Source organism: Colletes gigas, unplaced genomic scaffold (genome assembly GCF_013123115.1).
Source record: "Colletes gigas isolate AHSC1104 unplaced genomic scaffold, ASM1312311v1 Colletes_gigas_Sc00011, whole genome shotgun sequence".
Lineage (NCBI taxonomy): Eukaryota > Metazoa > Arthropoda > Insecta > Hymenoptera > Colletidae > Colletes > Colletes gigas.
The window spans coordinates 6,919,729-6,942,363 of NW_025106640.1; the positions used below are offsets into that span (position 1 = coordinate 6,919,729).

The following is a 22,635-nucleotide window of genomic DNA, read 5'->3' on the forward strand; positions in this document are numbered from 1 at the left end:
CCAAGTACTATTGTATCCATAGAAATCGCTCTTAGGATAATGGTCCCATTTCGTTCCTGAGAAATGTCTCCAAAGTTTTATTATAAGTACAAGCAATGTTAGGCACAAACACCATGATCACTACTAGGTACATGTTAAGACCAACAGTCTACGTTCAGCATTGTCCGTGTTTACAATAAAACTTCCGAATTTCTCAAGAACAAATGGCCATTCTGTGTGCACCAGAAACTCCAGCCTCCTTGTGACTAACGTTCCAATCCTCATCCAGGTATCAGAACCCGGACAAAGCGGTCTCTGAGACTCCAGTTTCCAGTTTCGTTTATCCCGTGGGCGACAAGAGGTCAAAGTTCGCGGTTTTCGCGCGGGCGCCATGAGATGTCGCCGGTTCTAGGTACGAACTTATGGATCGCTGTCCGGGGGTGACCGCCCCCGCATACCTCGAGGCTACCTCGGCGCACCCTCTCCGCCAGTGCGGGCAGTCTCGAGCGCGTTGCACGCAGGTTTAGTCGCACGTGTGCACGCGACCTCATGTCGGTCGGAGCTACAGCCGTGTGTGTGCGCCACGCACACGCGTACCCGTGTCGTTTGGCGGTTTAACACAGACCCTGCGAGGTTGTCCCGTCGCGTCCGTCCTCTGCATACACCAGCAAACGTAAGTTCCGATCCGACAGCAGTACCAACGACCCCGAGGACCTGGCGAGACCTAGCCAGAGTAGCTGGAAAGGTGGAGCTCCCGACGAGAGGGTCGTTGAACGATGGATAACGCTCGTAGACAGAATGCTACCCTTTTAGCAATTTGGGAATTATTATGGATAACAACGATTCCCCGGTTGTTCCATGGTTTGGGATTTTAGCTAAGATGATAGTAAGCGAGTCGATAGGCCGGGCAGACTAGAGTCCTTTGTTTTCTTTAGCTGTTCCTCTGTTGATACCGTGAGTTTGATTATGTAACGTGGAGAGCTATCGAGCGTGGTCTCGATTGCGGAGAAGTGGTTCTGTTTGATCTGGTTTGAAGTGTCGCCGAAGGATACTTCGTTTCGTTAGATTGTACTTCACCTGCGAACCGGGGTAATTTATGGATGTACGAGTACGACGTAAATGTTTAGGAAAACAGGCATTTTAATATAGAATTTTTAAACTATTGTTCGAAGGATTGGTGCAGGGGTTATTTGAGTCCTCAGTCAACATCGTTCTGATGCGTATGTGGGTCAGTGGGCAATCAGTTAATTTCTCTCCCATCAGGAATAATTAGGACTAGCCTTTATTTCTACTCTATTATTCTATGATTATTCCTAGTTTGATAAATAAAAATATACTAGAATTAGCTTTCTTAGAATTCCAAATTTAAAAAAAATTATTATATTTATCGAATTTTTGATATTTAATTCGTCGCACGGAAGAGCAATGTATCGAAAGAAAAAACAATCGCCTAGGTCCAGGAGTCGCTTTCCAGTCGAAATAGGAATTTGAAAAAAGCTCGTAGGATTTTCGTCGGAATCGAGTTGCACGAAAACGTTCCCCCGAAGTATGATTACTATTCTCTGGAATATTGTACCCGCCCTGAGCGACTGTATTACCCGTTCCCACGTCACGATCGATATATTCCCTTTTAAACGTGGTTGCTGATCCGTGTGCTAGGGTGTGCTCGATTTCTTCCGTGTATATTCGCGCGAATAACACAGAGATGACGATCCCTTACGTATCACTACCACGGTAATCATTCATAAACTGATCGTTTCGTACAGATAGCCGACTGAATCGAGCGTGCATCGTTTTCGTTCATCGTGTTTGCCGATTAAATTACCGTCACCTGTCATGCGTCTGTTCTACGAGTGTAATTTGTTCGAACGAGCCACGAACGTGATCAGTAGATTCTAAAATCTTGTAAAATATGCTCATCGATCTGAACGATACGAAAGGGAGATAGTAAATGCAAACATTTGGATGAAATTGAAATATCAGAGTAGTTTAGAGCAATATGTAATATTCATTAACGTTGCAACAACTAGAGATGTAAAACAATATCGTAAGGGGGGCTGATATACGTCAGAAAGAAGCTGGTGTTCCGAAAATTGTTTTGGCAATCGTCCGCGATTTCGAACGTTTATTATCCTCGAAGGACCTTCTCAACTTTCCATTTGATCTTTTCATGGTTGCAATTCCCTTTGTGGGTCAATCGATATGCACCCATCTAAATTTGACTTTAATATGTATTTATACGATCCTCATCGCCAAATCGGTGCACTCCTTCCTTTATGGTCGTCCTTGAAAATATTCCTCTGACTCGGTCCTCCATCGAACCTGGGAATTAAAAAAGGATTAAATCAATAAACGAATCTAAGGTTCTCTTCTTTGAACCCCGTTTCTGAAGAACCTTGCAAATTCTTCAAAAGAAACCCATCAATATTGTTCTCCAACAAACTTAAACGATCTTTAAAATTGACTAGATCAGATCAGAAGTCTTACCACTTGTTAAAGGGTTGCAACCCCCCCTCGATCGTCTACAAAATTTTCTCCCGCGCTTCCTTCTGCCTAGGACTCGTTTTCACCATTTTAAAAAACACTCTCGATCATTTCCAATCTGCTCGAACCACCCTCGATCGACGAACGACGCACGTGGCGGTTCGGTTGACAGCTGCAGACGAACTGCTGTCAACGTAGCCTCGCGATGCGTCTCTAAATCACGATGCATCTGTCCCCCCGGTGGTTGCGCCGTAGGCGTAGTTTCTAACTTGATTGTCACGTGACGAGGAGACCGCGTATGCCTGTTGGAAATTGAAATGTTCCGCGGTTTAAGCGCTGCCCAGTCGCTAGACATTCTCTGTCGCGGGCGCATTAGCGTTAGGAAGTTCCCTCTTAAAGATCGTGTTACGTCTGCCGGGCGAATTTCGGTTTCCCTCGCTGCGGATGTGTTTAATCTGGTAAGTCTAGACACCGATTCTCGGACCGCCTCGCTCTTTTCCACCTTCCTCGGGGGCCCCAAACTCGTCTCGTCTCCACCAAACTTCCTTTCTGCCCCCCAACACTCGAACTAGGCAAAATTTCTGAGATTAGTTTCTAAGTTTTATCAGTTAAGGAAATACCTCTGTTTGTAATAACCATTGTAAATTGCATAGAACCGTGGTAGAAACGGTGTTGAAATCGTTGTACCCCGTCGAAGGTTCCTTGGTCGCGTTTAATTTCAATTGTTCAGTGAAGGGTTGGAGACCGGGGAAGAGTCTGGATTGCGGGTGAATCACAGCTTCATTTATGGAACTATAGTTTCGCTTCCTCTGAAGAAACTTTGATTTCGCAGACTCTGAAAATCAGGGTTAGACAGACTTTATTTGAAAGTAACGAGAATTTAATTGAGACAAACGATCCATTGTAATTTTCGTGGAAGACTGGGACGTATACTCGGTATATATTTGTTTTAAAGGAACGCGTCAGACACACGATGTCAATGCTCTTTATCATGAAATAATATCTATATCTATCTCTTAAATACTTTGGATTGTATCATATATGTAAAATAGTTTAGATGGTTTCAATTGTTTCTTCTTCGATAGTTTGTTCGAATAGAGAAGGGTCGAAGACTGGCGAAGAGCAGCAGGTGGTAGGAAGTATAGTCGAAGAGCTTCGCGAAGTACTCGCGACGTTCGCCAGTCTCTGGTAACCGAATCAGGTAGTTTCCACAGTTCTTGATAGAGATTTTAACAGGGCTAATGAATACGTTCTATCTTAACCCAATAAAAATAATTCTGACGAAGTTCAGCGAGAAAGTTGTACTTTGGCGCGCCACACACAGTGAAAACGTTGATAAGTAAAATAAACGCGGTTTAAAAATCACGATTCTTTTTCAATTCATTCATGGCTATTGCGAACGCAGCAGTGACATAATACGCAAGCTGTGGAGCGTCGAGAACATGAAACTATAAGATACGATTATTCAAAGATGGATAACAGGTCGCCGATACGATGTCGCGTCAATTGAAATGGACAAGCGGGTTCAAACCATTGCATAACAGTTCCCTTATAGATAATAGCGCTTTCCTACGTTCGGAACGAAAAATAGGGGTCACGTGATTAATTATAATTTGTATGTAAAAGATGTTCTCCGCGATCACGAGAACTCTTGTTTATATAATGAATCGATATCGATGAATGTTAACTATTTTCTTGTATATTTTTGTATCGATTTGTATTGCAAGATAAACAGAGGTTTCGATGTATATGTAGTTTTAACGTAGAATTTGTGGGTTCCATTTTTGATGATTAGGGGTTGAACCGTATTTGGAATTGAAGGACCATGATTTTCTCGTCAGGTGGCAAAGTTCTTTCGTCGACTAAAAATAGCGTACGCATAAATACCCCGGTGGCATTGTTTCAGGGCTGTGCAATTGCGAGTTGGTTGACGTGCGTCCCCCTAACGCGCTCCGAGGAAGTAAGAATTAGAAGATCGATTACTATACTTAAGCTGCGTCAGTGTTACGGGAGAAGGTGACGTTCGGAGTCGCCAAAGGGTGACGCCCCCAAAAATCCTGTTTTCTTCGCTCGAAACGATACAAATCTATTAAAACTTACGTTATTCAGAAATCGAGGCGCTTAAAGGGTAGTTAGCTATAGATAGATAGTAATTTAAAAGATGATTTTATAGAACAAAACAAGTCGAAAGTCAAGAGTAACGAAATTACTTGCTGTAACAAAAGAAAAACAGATATTTATTTTCCCGTAGGCATCATAGTCGAGTTTCACCCTAAAAACAATTTTCTCCAAATTTTTCTTCGTTTCAATACCCATTTTATAGATAGAAAAGTAAAATGGTTTCGAATGTATCGTTATTCTTGACGCGACACGATCATCCCCTAAATTATTGTCCACCTGTAAACACGCTGCACGATGTAATATTTCGCGTGATAAATGACCGAGGATTTATCCGTAACGTTCGCACAACGGAGCCAAAATACACCGCTCAAAATAATTACGGGAAACGTGTTCTCGGATAATGCGGAGGAATGAAGAGCAGGGATGACAGAAATACTGTGTATTTGGGGCAGTAACGTTTCAGCTGAATATTTAGGCTCATAATATTTAGAACCATAATATCGTTCGGGCAGGTGGTAGTGAAATATTTGCAAATAAAAATAAAATAACGAATGCAAATCTGAATCGACGCAGAAGTGTTTTTTTTTCTAGATTGCTCTTACTAACATTCTTTGTATTTTTCAGGGGAAGAGAGCGGAAAGAAGTCAGCGAACGTACCCGTCAGCGTTTTTTAAAAGAAGAAACGAGTCTGTTTTTTAGCGTAATAGGTGAGAACTAATCGCTTTTTAAATAAATAACCCAACGTGTATCTACGTGTGCAAAATTTACAGGTTTTAACGTTCCAAAGCTTTAAACGTTCAAGAGATCGTTATTCGGATGCGATTCAATCACGAGCGAGCGGACTCTCAATTAAGATTTAGGCGTCGTCCACGAATCAATGACGGGCCAGTGAACCTGTTATCAAATAGTCATTCATCGTGAACATTTGCAAACTAATCTGCTAGTAAACGTTCCCTCGAACGTTATCCGGCTGCGTATTAATAGCGCGCGCAGGCAATGTCAATGACCAAATGAAATTGTTAAGCAGCCCGTTGTGGCCGTGTTACATCGCGTTAAATGGGTCTTTGTACGCGATAATAAGTACCATTGACATAGACGAACGAGCGCCGAATTTAGCGTGTCGTCGAGACGGCGTCGCGCCAACGATTCGATCCGCGATAACCAAAGATTTCGATCACGTCTCTTGGATCCGGAAGCTGGAACCTCGGGCCGCCATCTTTGCGGTCGTTGTATCTATTCTTATTATAATTCGTACCTACCGCCAGCAGTTTCTTATCCAAATGTTTAATACTCCTTAGTATTAACAATACACTTAAATAATAATTATTACTACTGTTCAGCTCGTATCTTCGAAAATGGCTTCCAGCGACGGATTCAGTAGGAATCGTGTTTCTTAAAATTACCATAAAGCCAGTGGTTCGTTCGTATCTCCTCGGATGATCATTATTCAATCAAATCGATGTCGTGCAGCGATTCGAGCTTCGCAGCCTCCATGCCGCGCGATTTCCACGCTAATTAGATAATGATTTCCTCGTTCCTAAATGTTTTCGTGCTCCGTCGTCGGTCGTTGAGAGAGAATGGTGCCGCTCTCGTGAAAAAAACGAAATTATTCAGTCTTCTGTCGCGTAGGATCGTTTCTTCTCAGTCTCGTACGGTAGAATTCCGTATCGACGATTCCCCCGAGCCATAAACCGAGCGCAAGACGTAACGGTGCACGCGCTCGGGAGACCTTTTCGTTCCCCGTCGTTCGGCGGAACAACCGTGGATCAATTGGCAGCGTAGAAACGGCGAAGTGAGAATGCAGACCGTGTAACCTTCAGTAAGTTAACTACATTTGACCTCAATGCAATAATTAAGAGCAATCAGTTCGCGAAAGAATGTGCTAAAGCCACGATGCACACGCAGAGTCGAACGAGAGATTCGCAATGATGAATTGCCGTTTTCGTCCCCGTCGTCGTTGTTGCTCCATATCCGCCAATTGATTAGGACGGCTTAATGCAACGAGAGAGCCTGGCCCCGTGGATCTAGGTCGGTTCTCTGATCCTTAATCGATCAGCCCGTGGAACATTTATCGATCTTCGAACCCCCCTCGAGCAGCGAATTTTCAGACGAGAACGATCGATATTTTTTCTGTTCTCTCTCGTCTCTGTTCCCGGATCGCTGATGGAATTGTTTACCCGCGAGTTCGATCGTTGGACTTTCAAGTCGAATGTATTTTTTTTTTTTTATTAAACGCAACAGCATCTTGAAAGTCCGACGATTGTTCTACGGGATTTTGCAGAGTTGATAGTCGTCGGTAAAGTGAAACTAATTGTCTCATTGACACTAATGAATTATTGACTAGTTCATAAACACTGTTTGCACGTGAATATTGAAGTACATTGAACGTAATTTTTCGAATATCAACGGGCTTTTGTTTCATTGTTCGAAACGCAGAAGTGGCACGGCAGATCGAGTGACGAACAAAATGGAGAACGCCAAGGAGGAGACGATAAACATGCAGCTTATCGGATCCGAGAGTCCGTACAAGTACGTCTCTTTCTACTTAAAATAGTAGTCTTGTATTTTGGAGAGAAGAGTTTGTTGCAAATGGGAAGATCAGTCCTCTGTATACTATATAATTCTTTTTTAAACTTGGTCGATCGCTGGGTTCTAAGATAATAATTTGCAACGCTTTCTTCGTACCACGCGATTAAAGTATTGAAGTATTAAGAGCGGTATTTCAAATATTAAAAACCAAAACCCGACGAGGCAGCTCACATTTGCAAATTGATGCGATTGCAGAGTTAACAATGAAATCGCCGGAAGCGGCCAGAACGCGTCGGAAGTTCCAATATCACCGGCTACAAACGTAGAAGACTATGACCCCCATAAACACCGAAATAGGCCAAATCCAACTTCGTAAGTACGCGAAATTATCGCTCGAGCCCCTTTCCAATCTTTCAGTCAACGTGTAAAATATTATTATTAAAATTGAAATTTACTCGTTTTAGATTTGGAAATAATGTAGTTTGAAAGGAATGCTCCCGAATATTAATTAAATGTTTTGTTCGCAGAAACGCGGAGACCCTGATTCACTTGCTGAAGGGAAGTTTAGGTACAGGGATCTTGGCGATGCCGAACGCATTTTGTAACAGTGGACTTGTGACCGGTGTGATAGCCACAGTGATCATAGGAGTGTTATGCACTTATTGCTTGCACATACTAGTGAAAGCTCAGTATAAACTGTGTAAACGGTTAAGAGTTCCTATATTGAGTTATCCGATGAGCATGAAGTACGCTCTCGAGGAAGGTCCTGTGTGTGTCAAATGGTTCGCACCCTATGCACCGTAAGTACGATACGTACTACACGCACGCACAAACACACATGACACATCCGTTGTCTTTTTCATCTGTTCTTTGTCATTACAGTTATTCGAAACTAGGCTCGAGACGCTCTAACGAGGCTCTCGGAGCACACACACTTTCATTTGCAAAACATTTCCTCAAACAATTCTAACCGAGCAAAACTGGGTGGAACGTTATTTGTTCGAATAATAGTGGATAAAATTGTTCTGCGAATGTGCGTTTGTTTAGAAAAATTAGAGTGGTCCTGACACGAAAATAAGCGATGGTAGTAGTGTCAACAGACATCGAACAGACATCGTCTGATCACGGTCGACTGATTCTACTTGTTACTTCGCTATGCGGACTTCCGTGGAAATTCAAAATTGGGGCTACACGCAAGGGAACAGGAATCCTAAGAAAGCGTATTTTTATATCGAAGCAAACTAATCTACATTCTAACTTGGAAATTTTAGTCTCATTTCCAATTGTTGCCATAGTATAAGAAATAAATAAAAGAATAGAAGGAATACGGTTACTTATCCTGCTGAAGACTTACGAGAAAGTATCAAAATTATTGTTACATATTAATTACAATATAACAATTCCATCCAATAAATTGCTAATCGTATTAAGCTTAAATTCAAGGTGGTCTTCTGATCTAGAACATCAAACATTTTCTTAAAGCATCAGATACCTAATAATCAATACCAAATATAATAAACATTTTCTATAGTATTTAATCGAAATTTGAAAAATCAACATAGTCATAAGTTCCTACACACAAAGTTCTCAACAACTCACGCACACACGCACAATCATTTCACAACAGCGGTCTGAAGGCTCTCGTGCAATTGTAACATGAAAGTTGATATTGTTTGCAGAGGACTCGTAGACGGGTTCATGATAGCGTATCAATTGGGAATATGCTGCGTTTATATCGTATTTGTAGCGTCGAATATAAAGCAGGTAAATAACAGGCGCAAAAAGATCTCTCTGTCTCGCTTCGTCGCCTAAGCGGAACCGCAAATATGGCGAATGTTTTCGAGGACAAAGATACCCTCGAAAAAAAAAGACCAAAAAAAAAAAAAAAAAAAATCATCCAACTGGACCGATCGATCGAACTCATTGATATCGTTCTCTGTTCTGTTGGTGAACGCAGGTGGCGGACCAGTACTGGGAACCATTGGATGTTAAAACCCACATGCTCATTTTATTGCTACCGCTGATTTTGATAAATTACGTTAGGAACCTGAAGTTACTGGCGCCGTTCTCGACCCTGGCGAACGCGATCACGTTCGTCGGTCTTGCCATGATCCTGGTCTATATGTTCGACGATCTACCGTCGCCAAGCGAAAGGGAGATGTTCGGTACATTGAGAAATTTCTCCCTGTATTTTGGAACGACGTTGTTCGCTCTGGAAGCAGTCGGGGTGGTAAGTCTGCGACATTTTATTCGCCTATCAAGAGTACACGGAAATTTTTTAAACAGAAATTGATAAATCCGGGTTGTCAAAAAAAAAACAAATTCAATCTTTCTTTTCACAAAGTTACAGTAGTTCGAAGATCGATTACGATCGACGGAGCGGAATATTTCTGTTCGACGGAGACGCACAATTTAGAACAATATCCACTGCGATCGTTGCACATTGGTTTTTCAATTTTGCTCCCCCCCTACCCACGATCGATCTATCATTTAGCCTCGTCGATCGTTCCCCGTGACTGCTAGCGAAACGAGTATAGTATGCGCTTAGAATAGATCAACGGCGCCGCTGCATCGCTAATAAACAAATAACTGGCCACTTACGAACAAGTTTGAGATTGCCGTGATCAGATTGTCAGTGCGTCAATGCAATCCCTGCTATTATTTCCCAGATGTTCTCAGCCCGACCGACGATCCCAGTGGCTCTCAATAGCAATTGCAATCGAGAAAATTGTTTTTATTTAAAAATTTACCGCATTGTAATCGACTGATTTATTACAGATAATCGCGTTGGAGAACAATATGAAGACTCCGCAGTATTTTGGCGGCTACTGCGGCGTCCTGAACATCGGAATGACCATCATAGTGGCGCTCTACATCCTCATGGGGTTCTTCGGGTACATAAAATACGGGTCAGCGGCTGGCGGTAGCGTGACCTTCAATTTACCCCCTGATCAGGTGTAAGTAGCCCCCCACGAGTTATCGACTCCATCAAATCAGTGTTTTATACAAGGTTGGGCTTGAGCTAAGCTTTCCAGAGAGTCTGTACAATTAAATACTTGTACTTTCCATGAATTTATCTTACAGTATGGCGCAAAGCATCAAGATAATGTTCGCTATCGCCATTTTCATCACCCACGCTCTGCAAGGATACGTCCCTGTCGAGATAATATGGAACACTTACCTGAATCAAAAGATTCAAAGGCGAAAAATCTTCTGGGAGTACGTTTGTCGAACCATCATCACATTGGCGACGTGTAAGTGAAAGTCACTCAACATTCTACTAATCTACTTCAAAGTTCAATGACAACGGCGTCCGACGAGTCGGATTCGAAGCTTTGGAAGGTTATTGTCGAGCTCAGTCGAGGGACAGACGTTTGAAGACAAATATTTTACTTTGATCCACCGTTTTAATAGTGTCAAACGATTTGACCAAGATCCAAAACCCTAAGGTCGGGTCAATGAAAGATTCCAGTTGCAATTGGGTAGTGAGGAGAATTCCAGGAACGTAGACCTCCGACGATTATTTAACTTGGATTGCTTATAGCGAAGCATTAGTAACATTCTATAATTTCATAGTCATTGATCTAACTTTGAACACCTGTTTGATGCAACACGATGCTTGAGAATTGATGTACATATATCGATATTAATAAGTGTGTCATTGGTCCCGTCACTGGCGTTGGATAGTCCCCCAAGTCGATTCTTTCGTTAACCCGACCTTAACTATCTCACGAACATCAGTATCGCTTAAGGGGGACGTCAGTGTAACGATCCTGAAAGCATTTCCATTGATGTCTAGGCGACACGTCGTATTCTAACCCAAGTCAATCGTTACAGAAACGGGGAACACGTTGCTTATATTTATGATTCAATTTAAACGTCAAAGAAGGTTATTACTAGACTGCGGATGTTTATGCATTTATGGGAAATTTTAATTTTCAAAAAACTACAGAATTTAGTTAATATGCAAGTAAGGTACGAATTATTATATCTAGGGGTTGAGACAACCCTCTACGAAGCTCCAATTTCATTAATTTTATTAATAAAAATATGAATTTGCATGAAGATCCGCAGTCTAGTTATTACAATTCGAACCAGTCAGGAATATACATAGAGTGATAATTCTAGAGAATAGAGAAGGTTGTCTAATCGCTGTAACTTTGATCGATGGAAAGCACGTAAATCGAATTATTTGATAGACTATAATCTCCCGCCCTCCTCAAAGGATTTATTTCCGCAGTCACGTTGGCCGTGGTGGTGCCCAGGCTGGGTCTCTTCATCTCCCTGTTCGGGGCTCTGTGTCTCTCAGCACTGGGGATCGCGTTCCCAGCGATCATCGAGATCTGCGTGCTGTGGCCGGACAGGGCGCTGGGTCCTTGCATGATCATGCTGGTGAAGAACATCTTTCTGATCGTGTTCGGTCTGCTCGGTCTGGTGGTCGGCACCTACGTCAGCATCGTCGACATAGTAAACTCCTTCAAGTAATGCCGACGATTGAGGATGGAACAACTCGAGGAAAGCAAAGAGAGAGAGAGAGAGAAAAGAAATTGGGAACACTCGTTCGCGTAGGGGAGGCGCACCCGCAGCTTCTCTCAGTTTAGCTTACAAGAGCGGCGCCTTAGGTAGACAGTGCCTCGTAAAACGCAGTGGCAGAAAGTATTTTAGGGAAACGCGACCAGCCGGAGAGCATTCGGGATAAAACGCTTCGACCCTACTTTCCTCCTCCTACTTCGCGTATCACCGCCATTGTAGCACACCGCGGGACGAGTTTCGTAGATTTTTAAGCGATCGGGCGAGAGGAGTGGTGCCTGTGTTGGGCAGACGCTTCGGGGCAGTGGTTTCCAAACTCGTTGGGATAACATCAGGCTTGAAAATAATGTTCATAGTCCGCGTCTAAAAAGAGAGACTCGACTTTGGGAAACACTGCTTCAGAGGACTTTAGAGTCTCTGGCGAAGGACGGGTGGGTGGCGTAGAATAAGAGAAACGCGTACAATTTGGTCGAGTTTTACTTGTGATCGACCGATAGGAAGGTACTAATTGCAAGGATGAACAGTATTATAAAGAGCCCAGGAGCCAACGACCACGTAGATGAGCGTCCTTGAACACGATGCCCAGATGCATGACTGATCTCTAGCTCAATTTAGCCGCACTATGTCTGCAAAGTATTAGAATAAGAACCAACGTGCACGACTCGAAGTCCGTGGACTTTGGTCCGCTAGATCCTCCATTGAAAGTATCTTAGGTAACTCGTTCGTGAAGTAGGTCTATATTATATAAGCAAATTACCCTGTCGAGGTCACTGGTCAAGGCCATTTTCTAATCTCAGAGATCTCGTTCGAGAGAAGATCGTCGCGAATGTGCGGACACATTTTTATACGCTCTTTCGAAGCAACGAAAAGTTATGGAGTTGGGGGGGAATCCATTCTGGTGACCTTGACAGGTGAATTTATTCTGCCTTGACTAAAATACCGTAGACGACTTAAGTATCTCCGAAAGAACGTTAGATACAACATTTTTAAACCGCTTTCATTCGTAATAGACGTTTGTATAAATTTACATCTTCGTCCTTACGATTAGTACGATATTTTGCGAAATTTTTTAATCGTCGTCGACTCCCATTGACTCGTCCGGTCGCCAGACGTTGATTTCCTGAATTCAAGCAACTCGTTACTCGAAGAGTATTAAATAACCTTGGCACGAAGGCGATAGAAACGAACGCAATCAGACATTTTTAAGCATCGAACACATCCAACTAGTGATTACACAGTGCGTAATATTAATACGAGTGACGGACGATGCCCAGCACTGGACTCGCGGCGGTCTAGAAAAAAGAAACGAGAACGATATGAAAGACAAAATCGTCGATTATATCTCGCGACAAACGAAACCTGTGATCGAAGATTTTATACAGGAACGATACGATGCATTTCTATTGAATTGTTGAACGAGTTACAGATGTATACGGACGTTAATTGTTCTCCAACTTCCGGTAAGATGTTCGAAGTCGTTCAGGGGCGTTTATCGGGCGCATGCATCGAAGATGAAATTCTAAATGTAAAACGTCAACGCTCGCACCATTAAAAAAAAATGATTTATTTACGACGAGAAGGAATCGAACCAGATAAAGATCAATTTATAATGCTATTTATAATGTCGTTGCTTCTGACGAAGAAGATAAAAATCGAACGAATTATGATTTCGTTGCCCCTGAAGAGGAATCGAACGATCGCCAATTGTGTTCTCCAAACATCCAAGCCAAACGAATTGTTGTTTATTGCATTCGCTCGGAGGTAAGAGTTCTCGAGGATCGATGTTTCCTCTTAACGTCCGAATCTCGTCGCGATCGTGCACCACGATGAAAGAGACCGTCGACACGGACGAGGAGTATAGTCTATACGCAGACAAACGTCCAAGCAATACACGTAGATCATTGTTACGCCTTATTTTTTATTCGAGAAGCTTGCACAACGACTCTCGCCGCTGCAAGCGGAGCAAGGTAAACCAAAGAAAGTTCAAACGACACCGTGAATACGAATCATCGCTACTTTGTACCGTCACTGCCTGGAACTTGCTCGGATCATCGCGCAAAAAGATAACACAAGAGACAAAAACGGGAAACGATCGCGATCTAGCGTCGAATTGCATCGCACAAATCATCCTCGCAAATTTTCGTTCGTCGTCGGGACGCTCGCCGATTCGAATACACGAATTTCCTTCGATTTTCGACGGTTCGTCGTGAACAATGTCGCGTCAGTTCGTTAAAATTATAAAAAAATATTTTGCAAACGGCTGCCATTTATGTTTTGTTTGTAATTTCGTTGCTTCCAAAGAAGAGTGTAGCAAAGATTAACAAGATTCTTCTTCGGGAAAACTATTTTTTTAACTAAAAATTTTAGTGTTACTAAAAAGGATAAACAATTTTGAAAACCACGACAGTTGCACGATGTTAATAGATTGTGATTTCGAGAGATTGCAATAGCGACATTGTTCATCTGAACAATTGAAAAGTAAACGATCACGAAAAGAAAATGGCGAAAGAAGGGACGAGTTTATTGTTCGAAAATCGAAGTTCGTACTTACGATGATCGAATGCATTAGGTTATTGGTGATAGTTTCGCGTCCACGGCATCCCTGATTTCCGACTGTATCGATTTATTCAGAAACTAATCGTCGATTTTTGTACGTTTCTAAACGGTTTTTTCTTAAGAGATCCGCATTTTGTGTGTATGTTTTAAATCCGAATTCCTTGTTTTTTGTCATTATATGTCTGATATAATAAACTCTCTATTCTTACCTGCGCCGTCTGATCAATCTCGGGCGTTTCTCCTTCGGCCAGGATGACCCTAATTCCGGCGAGAACTCTTTCAACCATTTATTCCACAAGTTTCTTCTTATTTTCCAAAAAGAACACTACGTCCTTGCTGTTTATAAATCCCATCAATTAATTAGCCCTCGAAACTAAACTAATTGATGGTGGAATTTGCAGGGTTTTAATAAACGCTACTCGAATGTCTTCCAAACGAAAAGATGGCGGTAGGGTGTAAAGCAATAATTCTACGGTGGATTCTTTTTTATATAATGTATTGTAATTTTCGCTAATTCGTACGATTCCTAGTAAATGCTTCGTCAGACTTAGCTGGGCTATTATTTCTCTGTAAATCGGATTGCAACGCTACGGTGTGCGATTCGACGTCGACCCTTTCCGAAGCAAATTTAATCTCGATCCAACGATGTTCTCGTAAATATTTTTTAAAGCGATCACTCGACACGAGGATTAAAATTTTCCATTAACCTAGATTCAATTTACATTTTCGATTTTATCAATCTTAATTTCATTTTTCGATTCGGGGAGGGTCAACGAAGTTGCGTTTAAACATTGCAAAAACTTCGATTCCGTGGATCGATCGAATCGATCCGCTGTCAACAACAATCTTTCGGGACAGAAATAAGGTACGAACGTGCGTCGGTGTTTAAATATATGCTGTTTTTATACGTGTAAACCGAACGATACATCGTTTAATATTAAATCGAACCGCGATACTCTTTTATGCTCCAATGTCCACGCGCACTTTGGTACATCGAGAAAATTATAATAAATAAATAATAACGCCACGGTTAAATAAATTCAAACGAATCACAGAAGAGACGGTACGCCGCGATAATCCGACAATATCGAAGAATAATAATAAAAATCAACGGAAATAAATATGATCCATAGAGATAATACACGCAATTACAATCGTAAATTGATCGATAACTTTCTACACGCATTCACAATCCTGACCATCATCGTTCTCTGACTTACGCTACGATATTCCAGTGATTCTATCGACTTAACTATATTGTATAAACGCAAGTAACGCTTGTCACGCGAAAAATAAATAAAATGATTCACGAACCGAGTATCGTCAGATACAAAATGCGAAAATATTCGAGATCAAAGTCAAGACTCACATAGAGCGTACCGTGATTTTGTCCGCCATCTTGGAGAACATTATCTAGAAGTCCAGAGACGATAGAAATGTTGGTACAAAGTTTGGTGTCCAACCATTGAATTTATTACTCTACGAAGTTCCTTAATATTTTTCCCTTCAAAACATTAACGTTTCCTTCTCCTTTGAACCTCTAGATCAAGTTCTCAAAGTTTAGCGTAAAAACCACGACTAACAGTGACCAGAGATATTTAGTTCTTAAAAACTTCTTTCAGAGGGTTCCAGAATAGACGGAGTTGAAAAGAAACCGAAAAGAACTAAACGAAGAATGTACTGTAGTGTTCTTCAGGTGCTTCGAGCCGCGACCAAAGGAAAAACGATTGGTTGACGCAGGGACCAGCTACGCCGGCGGGGCTGGGGCCAGGTGTCAGGTAAAACCGGGATCGAACGATCGAACAAAGTCACGCTTACTTTATTCGGATCGTTCTATTTTCGAACCGGTCGATCCCCGGACCCTGGCCGTAGGTGCTGGTTGCAACACCAACGGAAAAAATCGGTTTCGGATTACGCGTGGTCACCACTGAAGTAACTACTCTGCATCATGAACAGTTTATCGATGGGGTTGTGAATCGCAGCGTGCAAACTCTGCGACAAAGATGGCGCCTCGTGCGACGTAGGCCCGTGGTGCGAGTGGGAACCACCCTGATGGCTTCCGTCCTGTCCACCGCCGCCCTCGCTCTCTCCTATGTCGAAACCAGCCTCCGTCCCGTCCAACGACAAATCGCTGCTGCAAAAACTCTCCCCCGAATGGCCAGGATACGCGTCTGAAATCCAAGAACAGACTAGTCAGTGAACGAACATTAAGTATCTATTGAACTGTGCCTAACATTACACTGGATGTTTCCCTATGGGTGAATTGCCTGATAAAATGAACATTGCGTTTGACGTTTACTTTCAGAATGAAGAGGAAGAGTTGTTGTAAACAAGAGAAATGTAAAGAAATATTTTTAAGATCCCCTCCATCCTGAATCTAGCTGGATAGAAGTAATTTCTGGTGAGCTCTCAATTTCTATTGTTATATGGGAGGATTAAATTCCTAGCGTAGTTGATTGTCCACCATAGAATTTCATTTCAAGAAAGTTGCAAAGATTCGAATATTTTACTCTGATTCCTTCTCCGACGAGCGAGTTAAAATGGCCGTTTTTCGAGCGTCGTACAGTCTCTGGCGAGACGTGAACCTCGACGAGTTCGCGTGTTAAATGAATGTCTACGGTGAGAAGAGACTTACCGTCGGGCGAGTACGGGTTATTGGGGTTGAGCGGTTGGGTGGCCGAGGGGAAGCTAGAAGATTCCCCGTCGCGCATGTTCATGGCGTTCAAGTAATGACCTGCGAACGAGATCAGACGATTGGCATTGTACCAAGTGACATTTTACCAGAGCCCCATTAACCAGTCTTCGCGAAACGCGTGGATTCGTATTAACTGTACCATTATACCAAAGAAGGGTGAGAAGTAAGCAATAATACGGTCCTTTGTTTTTAGTTCAAAAGTAACTTTGACTCGAAGTACAAGCAATTTAAGTTCACCGGTGATTCTCCGTCGCGCGCCATCTGTATCCCAGTCAGCTGACCGCTCGTCACCGCGCATGCGTGCTGCAGTTCCCGCTCGTTTAGCTTCGAGTCGCGAACGATGCGATACAGTTGCTTGTATCTCGATAACCGGGCGTCCGATCGAAAAACGGTAAAGGACATTTCGATTCGTATCGACGTCCCTCGTTCTCGCGCGTGCACAAAAAACAAGCTTACTGTGGTCGCTGTGAGGGCTCTCCGTTCGTCGTTCCTCCTTCGGCTCCTTGTCGGACCCAGGCTCTGTTTTCGCCTTCCTCTGCAGCTTCTTCATCTTCGCCCGTTGATTTTGGAACCAGACCTGCACCACCCGCACGCTGAGACCGGTGTCCTTCGCCAGGGCTTCGCGCACCTTCCTGCACGGCTTCGGGGAGATCTCGAACGAGGCTTTGAACTGACGCCTCTGGGCGGACGTGAGGATCGTTCGCGGCCGTTTTGGGCCCCTACGGCCGTCACGGGGCCGGTTCTCGTCCAGTAAGTCGTCATCTGTGAAACAATTAACCCGTTAAACTTCCCCGGAACTCGCCAACTTCCGTCGAGCGCGCCAAACGAGATCCCTAGGCCTTTCGCGAGGTTATCTGGCTTAGGAACTTTCTTTTAGGTCTTATTCCTGGACTCCTTGATAGTTAGGTGTGGATCAGGTTCACGAAATATTACAGAAAGCGCCGGAAAAGAGAAGATGAGAAGGTTTCCAAGGTGAGAGTGATTATCAAACGTTAACGCAACCGTCGACCCAAGAAATCTTGTCGAGAGAACGCTAGACAGGAAGTCGTGACTAACAAACTGCTCCTCTATCGTTTTCGCGCTTAACTTCGTTCGAACTTAACCGGCGAACTTTGAAACGAAACGAATTCTTTCATTCGCGAACTGTGATACCGCGTTTTTCGTTCGTACAGATTGGCGTATCCTTTGTCCGAAGTACCGCGAACCCAAAGAATCGTTTCTAATTACGCTTGGTTTAAGTGTAGTTACCTTGAAAAGAGACAGCCTCGATTCGAAATTCCTGTAGGCTTTTACTTTGGATGTCTTTAGATTGTAGTAGTACAACCTGCGAACAATGCAACAAGGTATGTACAATTCGTAATTCTTTCGTCGATTTTTCGCGATTACGTTCGTTCGACAATTCGGATCGATATCAACGAACGCGTCGCGGATCGAGCGAACAGAACGAAAACATCGTGAAACCCACGATTCGATCGTGGGCTACGCAAGTTTTCCACGCAATTTCTCTATCGATAGATCGCCAATCTCGATTATCTAATGATCAATGGTAAAACGAATCGTGATAGCCGAGCAGTTTGCTGTCGTAAGTTCTACCTGGAGGATCGATCGAAGTCCCGGGGTAAATAATTACGAATTTCAGAACCCTAAAAAAGTACCCTAAGTGTAAAAGACATTCGTCGCCAGCCAGGTCGAGAATCGGCCTTCGTGCTCGCTTGGAATTGACATTTTTTCGAAATTTTTAGGACCGCGTCGGAGTGATGATCGTGAGGCACCGACCTTGGGGACTGTTCAGGTACAGTTCGTGCTCGTAGTCCCGTCTGCAGATCGGCTGTCCCTGCCTGAGGAAGTACTGGGTACCGGGAGGCAACGGTTGTCCGCACATGCAACACGCGAAACACTCGACGTGAAAGACCAGCCCCGGCGAGCGTAGAACGAAGTCGGAGCAGCTGATCTTCTCCATGCATCGCGCACACTTCACACCGAAGATCCTCTCGTAGTCGGTGCGACAGTAGAGCTTCAGCTCGCGAACGAAGCACGAGTGGATCAGCGGAGCGGCGCAGGCCGTGCAGGACACGCACTCCTCGTGGTAGTTCCTGCCGGCTACTTGCATCATGTATTTGTCGGCTATGGTGCGACCACAGCCGGCGCAGATCGTCTCCAGGAGGCCGGACTCCGTCTTCACCGAAACCGACGGCTCTGAAATCAGTCGGTGCACCGTTTTCTAGCTTGTACGCCCTCGAATGGCTCTTTTCACCCTCGACAATTTAACCGTAGCGTCAATTTACGTTTATTCTAATCTTAACATGACCAAAATTCTACCAGCAATGGGGTTCCCCCGATCACCGATGACCACCGTGTCAATCAACGTGTGAACCCCTTAACCCCCCTATTTGTCCAACTTACTTTCATAAGAAATTATTCCTTTTAGGTGTGACAACTATAGGAGCAACAAAACTGAATATTATAAAGGCTACTATAAGGAAAATTACTACACTGTCCATGTAAACGCTGAAGAAATGAAGACGACGGGTAAGGTTGCGAATATTAATATTGTTTATTTAGTCCATGTACATGGGATGGTTTTACGGAGACAATGTATACGTTTTAATCACATGTATATGTATTGCATAGGCGTAGGCGTATGTAAATGAATTATTACCCTACTTCGGAGGATTTGATAAATATCTTTCATATTTTTTTAGCCCGCGAAAGCGTTGAGGTGTTCGATCGCAAAACGTCCCGCGGGGAAGGAAATAAATGCGCGCGGAGTTATTCTGAACGATATGGCAGTCAGGCTGAGAAATGTGATAACGTTCCGGAGCAAAGCAATATTGCGAGGCCCATGAAATTTATATTCCGTCGCTTATCGATTGTCGATAGTGATAAAGCGATGTTACGATTGAGCGCAGTGCGATAAGTTTCTATTTGCACGGGGCACAGCGACAGGAATCTACCGTTTAATCGTTTCCAAACATGGAGCCTGCTCCTCCTGTTTTTTATCTTAATTACGGTGTACCGACAAAGTTGAAACACGCGTTGTTCCGTTCCGTGGGGTGTCGAATCAACAATTCTCCCCTCGTTGCGATCGGAAATGAAACTTGTTCTTCGTTTCTGGGTCTTACGATAAAGAGGTCTGACTCTGATAGATTCAGGGGGTTAGAACATAGTCGATCTTCATGTTTTCTGCCAGTTCTCGCTGAACATAGCGCGAGTCTGGCATTGTAGCATCGATGTTTGAAAAATAACCGATGAAAATTGACGCGTACCTGCGTTATTGTTGTCGTTCGCCGGTCGGAACCTGATTTGCCTCGCGGAGGAGCCCATCGTCGGTGGTTCCGTGTCGCCCTGGCGGCCCAGAGTACCCGGTAACGGAGGGTAGAATTCCAACATGGTTCCCAATATCCACGTCGAACGAAACCCCCACCACCACTTTTCCGTCACACTCTTAAGAAATCCCCGAAGAACGAAAACTCGAACGACGATATCCTCGTGTCACTTATAATCAACGAACCCCTAAATCCACCGTGTCCCGTCGATCGTCCCCGAGGAATCGGTATCATCCACCGTCCACGAGAAACCACCAGTGTCCGCGGCACGATAACTCTCGATGATATTTTACATTAGCACCCTGGGGCGGTCACGTATCGCGGGGGGAGGCAGTCGACGAACTAACCCTCTCCGGTTCTTCGATGCCGCGACAGGTTTCAAGAGAAGGTCCTACGGGCGTCTCGAGGCGTCCCGACGGACGTCCAACTCTGACGGGCCCTAAACAACCGACCGTTTCTCATCCTGACCCGTGCACCGTTCGCCGTTCCTTCCTTGCGGGGGTGTTGTCGAGCAGGCGGTGTAGGTTTTCTCTCCGACAGCCGATGGTAGTTACACGGTGGGACGCGTATCGTGCTCTGCTGCGACGATGACAGCTCGTACGCGTGTCAGCGGCCCGGACTCCGAAGCTTTTTTGACGCCAGCCACCGCATCGACAGCGAACATCAACCCCCCACCTATCGCTGGATGGTCGACGCCGTCCACACCTCCGTGAGCGAGGCGTCGCGAGATAGACGACCGATCGACGAGGGTGAACGGAGGCGGTCGCTTCACCCCCTTGGCGAGGGTGATCGGGACGCGGCGAGGGATTGGCGGCGTCGGGATACGCCCTTGGAAACAACGGGCCTGGCGGGGGACGCGAAAGCGTCGCGGTGCTCAACCGGTCGCGCTCCACGAGCGTCGGGGAGATCAATATCTCGCGACCATCGCCAGTGACGTACTTTGGGCTTCGGGATTCCTTGGGATTTTAGACGTTCGCCAATTTTGGGTCTGGACCATCGGGGGGCTAGAATTTTTTCGACTGTTTTTTGGACGCTCGGGGGACTCTTGGGGGTCGAGAATAGGCAGGTGTAGACGGCGGAGACGGATTTTCAATGTTTGACTTGGGGTTTGTTGGAATGCTGGAAGGATAATTAATTAACCCCCTAACGCTCATATTTTTCGGGTTAACCAACAATGATCAGTTTTCTTTATTGGATTTGTTTCTAAAAATACGGTTTTTGTTAATTAAATAACGTATAATTTGAAGGAAAACAAATATTATCATCCCTTAAACCTTAAATATTGTTTTTCAAAGCGGTCAGACTCTGGCATGAACGTTAAGGGGTTAATAATTAGTATGTGAGGTTGATACTATTTTACTAGTATGTGAAATTCCACCTGGAGTTTTGTAAATGATAGTTAGCTTAGAACAAATGTCAGAGTCAGTTTAAAGGGTGATAGTCTTAGTCCTGTATTCACTTACATATGTAAATAGAAAATCACTGTCTAAACCTAGGATGATCGCGAGTATGTTCGACAACCCTGCACACTTTGTCAGATCTTATCAGGTGTGAATTAAGTGGATTTGTACGATAGCGCCCAGGGGACGTCTTTTTGTGTTTAACGAAAGGGGTTCCATTTTGCTGGTCACAAAAGAGAAGCTAATAACACCTGGATCTGTACGATTCGTTCCTTTGGGGTGGAATTTTGGGAAGGGTTGTTGACCGAGCATCGTGAATATCGAGTATGATTTGTAGACACTCTTCAAGGGTAAATTGGGGTTGATTAATATATTAAGAAAATTGAAAAATCAGGCCAGCGATTGTATTTGGCTCGGACAGGACGTAGCCCCGATTATTCGCGATTTCACTTTCGCCCCGATTTAATCTGCAAAGCCCGACGCGGTTGCTCGTACGAGGCCAATCAAGGCTGCGAATAGCCGGAAGACAGACGGACTTCGAAAAATTGACATATTGAGTGCATCGATGTTTGCTGGGTCCATTGTCCGTGCAGAAATCATATTTGGCAAACAAAAAGCTGAGGGTTTCTTTGTCTCCGCGCTTCGATCGAGACGCGTAAACCCCCGTGCAAAGTACTTTGAAGTCGATATGAAATCTGGCGCCGAATAGAAAAGTTTGTTTTACTATATCCGCGACGAGTATTTGCCAAATAACTCAATACGCTCGCCAATATGATTTTTCAAACTCCTTGCGATCTATTATACTTCACTCCGCTATAAATAGCTGGATACGTATCGTATAAATAATCGTCGCCATTTTATTGGCAAACATATAGAATAAGTCGATATAAAGTTAACAATTGATAGGGGTTCGAAAATTTTTAGATGTTGCGGAAGGATTCGATCCAAAAGAAGGATGCTGGGACGATTTCATCCCCCATTGCGCTCGCCAATATGATTTTTCAAACTCCTTGCG

The 22,635-nt window shown here is 43.9% G+C and overlaps 2 protein-coding genes across 4 annotated transcripts; one reads left to right on the forward strand and one right to left on the reverse strand.

Annotated features, from left to right (window-relative positions):
* The first annotated feature begins 212 nt into the window (after positions 1-212).
* On the forward strand, positions 213-14,340 carry LOC122398143 (proton-coupled amino acid transporter-like protein CG1139). 3 transcript variants are annotated; one of them, XM_043397794.1, is made up of 10 exons: positions 213-391; positions 5,209-5,291; positions 7,021-7,113; positions 7,369-7,485; positions 7,641-7,913; positions 8,793-8,877; positions 9,071-9,343; positions 9,892-10,070; positions 10,198-10,367; positions 11,354-14,340. In XM_043397794.1, exons 3-10 carry the CDS (start codon positions 7,052-7,054, stop codon positions 11,596-11,598), a joined length of 1,404 nt encoding a protein of 467 aa, XP_043253729.1. In that variant the 5' UTR covers positions 213-391; positions 5,209-5,291; positions 7,021-7,051; the 3' UTR covers positions 11,599-14,340. The 3 variants fall into 3 exon arrangements, with proteins under 3 accessions (XP_043253729.1, XP_043253728.1, XP_043253730.1); XM_043397793.1 differs by lacking the exon at positions 213-391 and adding an exon at positions 2,812-2,921; XM_043397795.1 differs by lacking the exons at positions 213-391; positions 5,209-5,291 and adding an exon at positions 6,270-6,403.
* A 1,770-nt stretch (positions 14,341-16,110) lies between these two features.
* Positions 16,111-20,284, reverse strand: LOC122398315 (LIM homeobox transcription factor 1-beta-like). Its single transcript, XM_043398051.1, has 5 exons — positions 20,161-20,284; positions 18,671-19,090; positions 17,351-17,656; positions 16,835-16,933; positions 16,111-16,370 (listed from the first exon to the last, which is right to left on the reverse strand). Exons 1-5 carry the CDS (start codon positions 20,282-20,284, stop codon positions 16,111-16,113), a joined length of 1,209 nt encoding a protein of 402 aa, XP_043253986.1.
* Between the last annotated feature and the right edge of the window lie 2,351 nt (positions 20,285-22,635).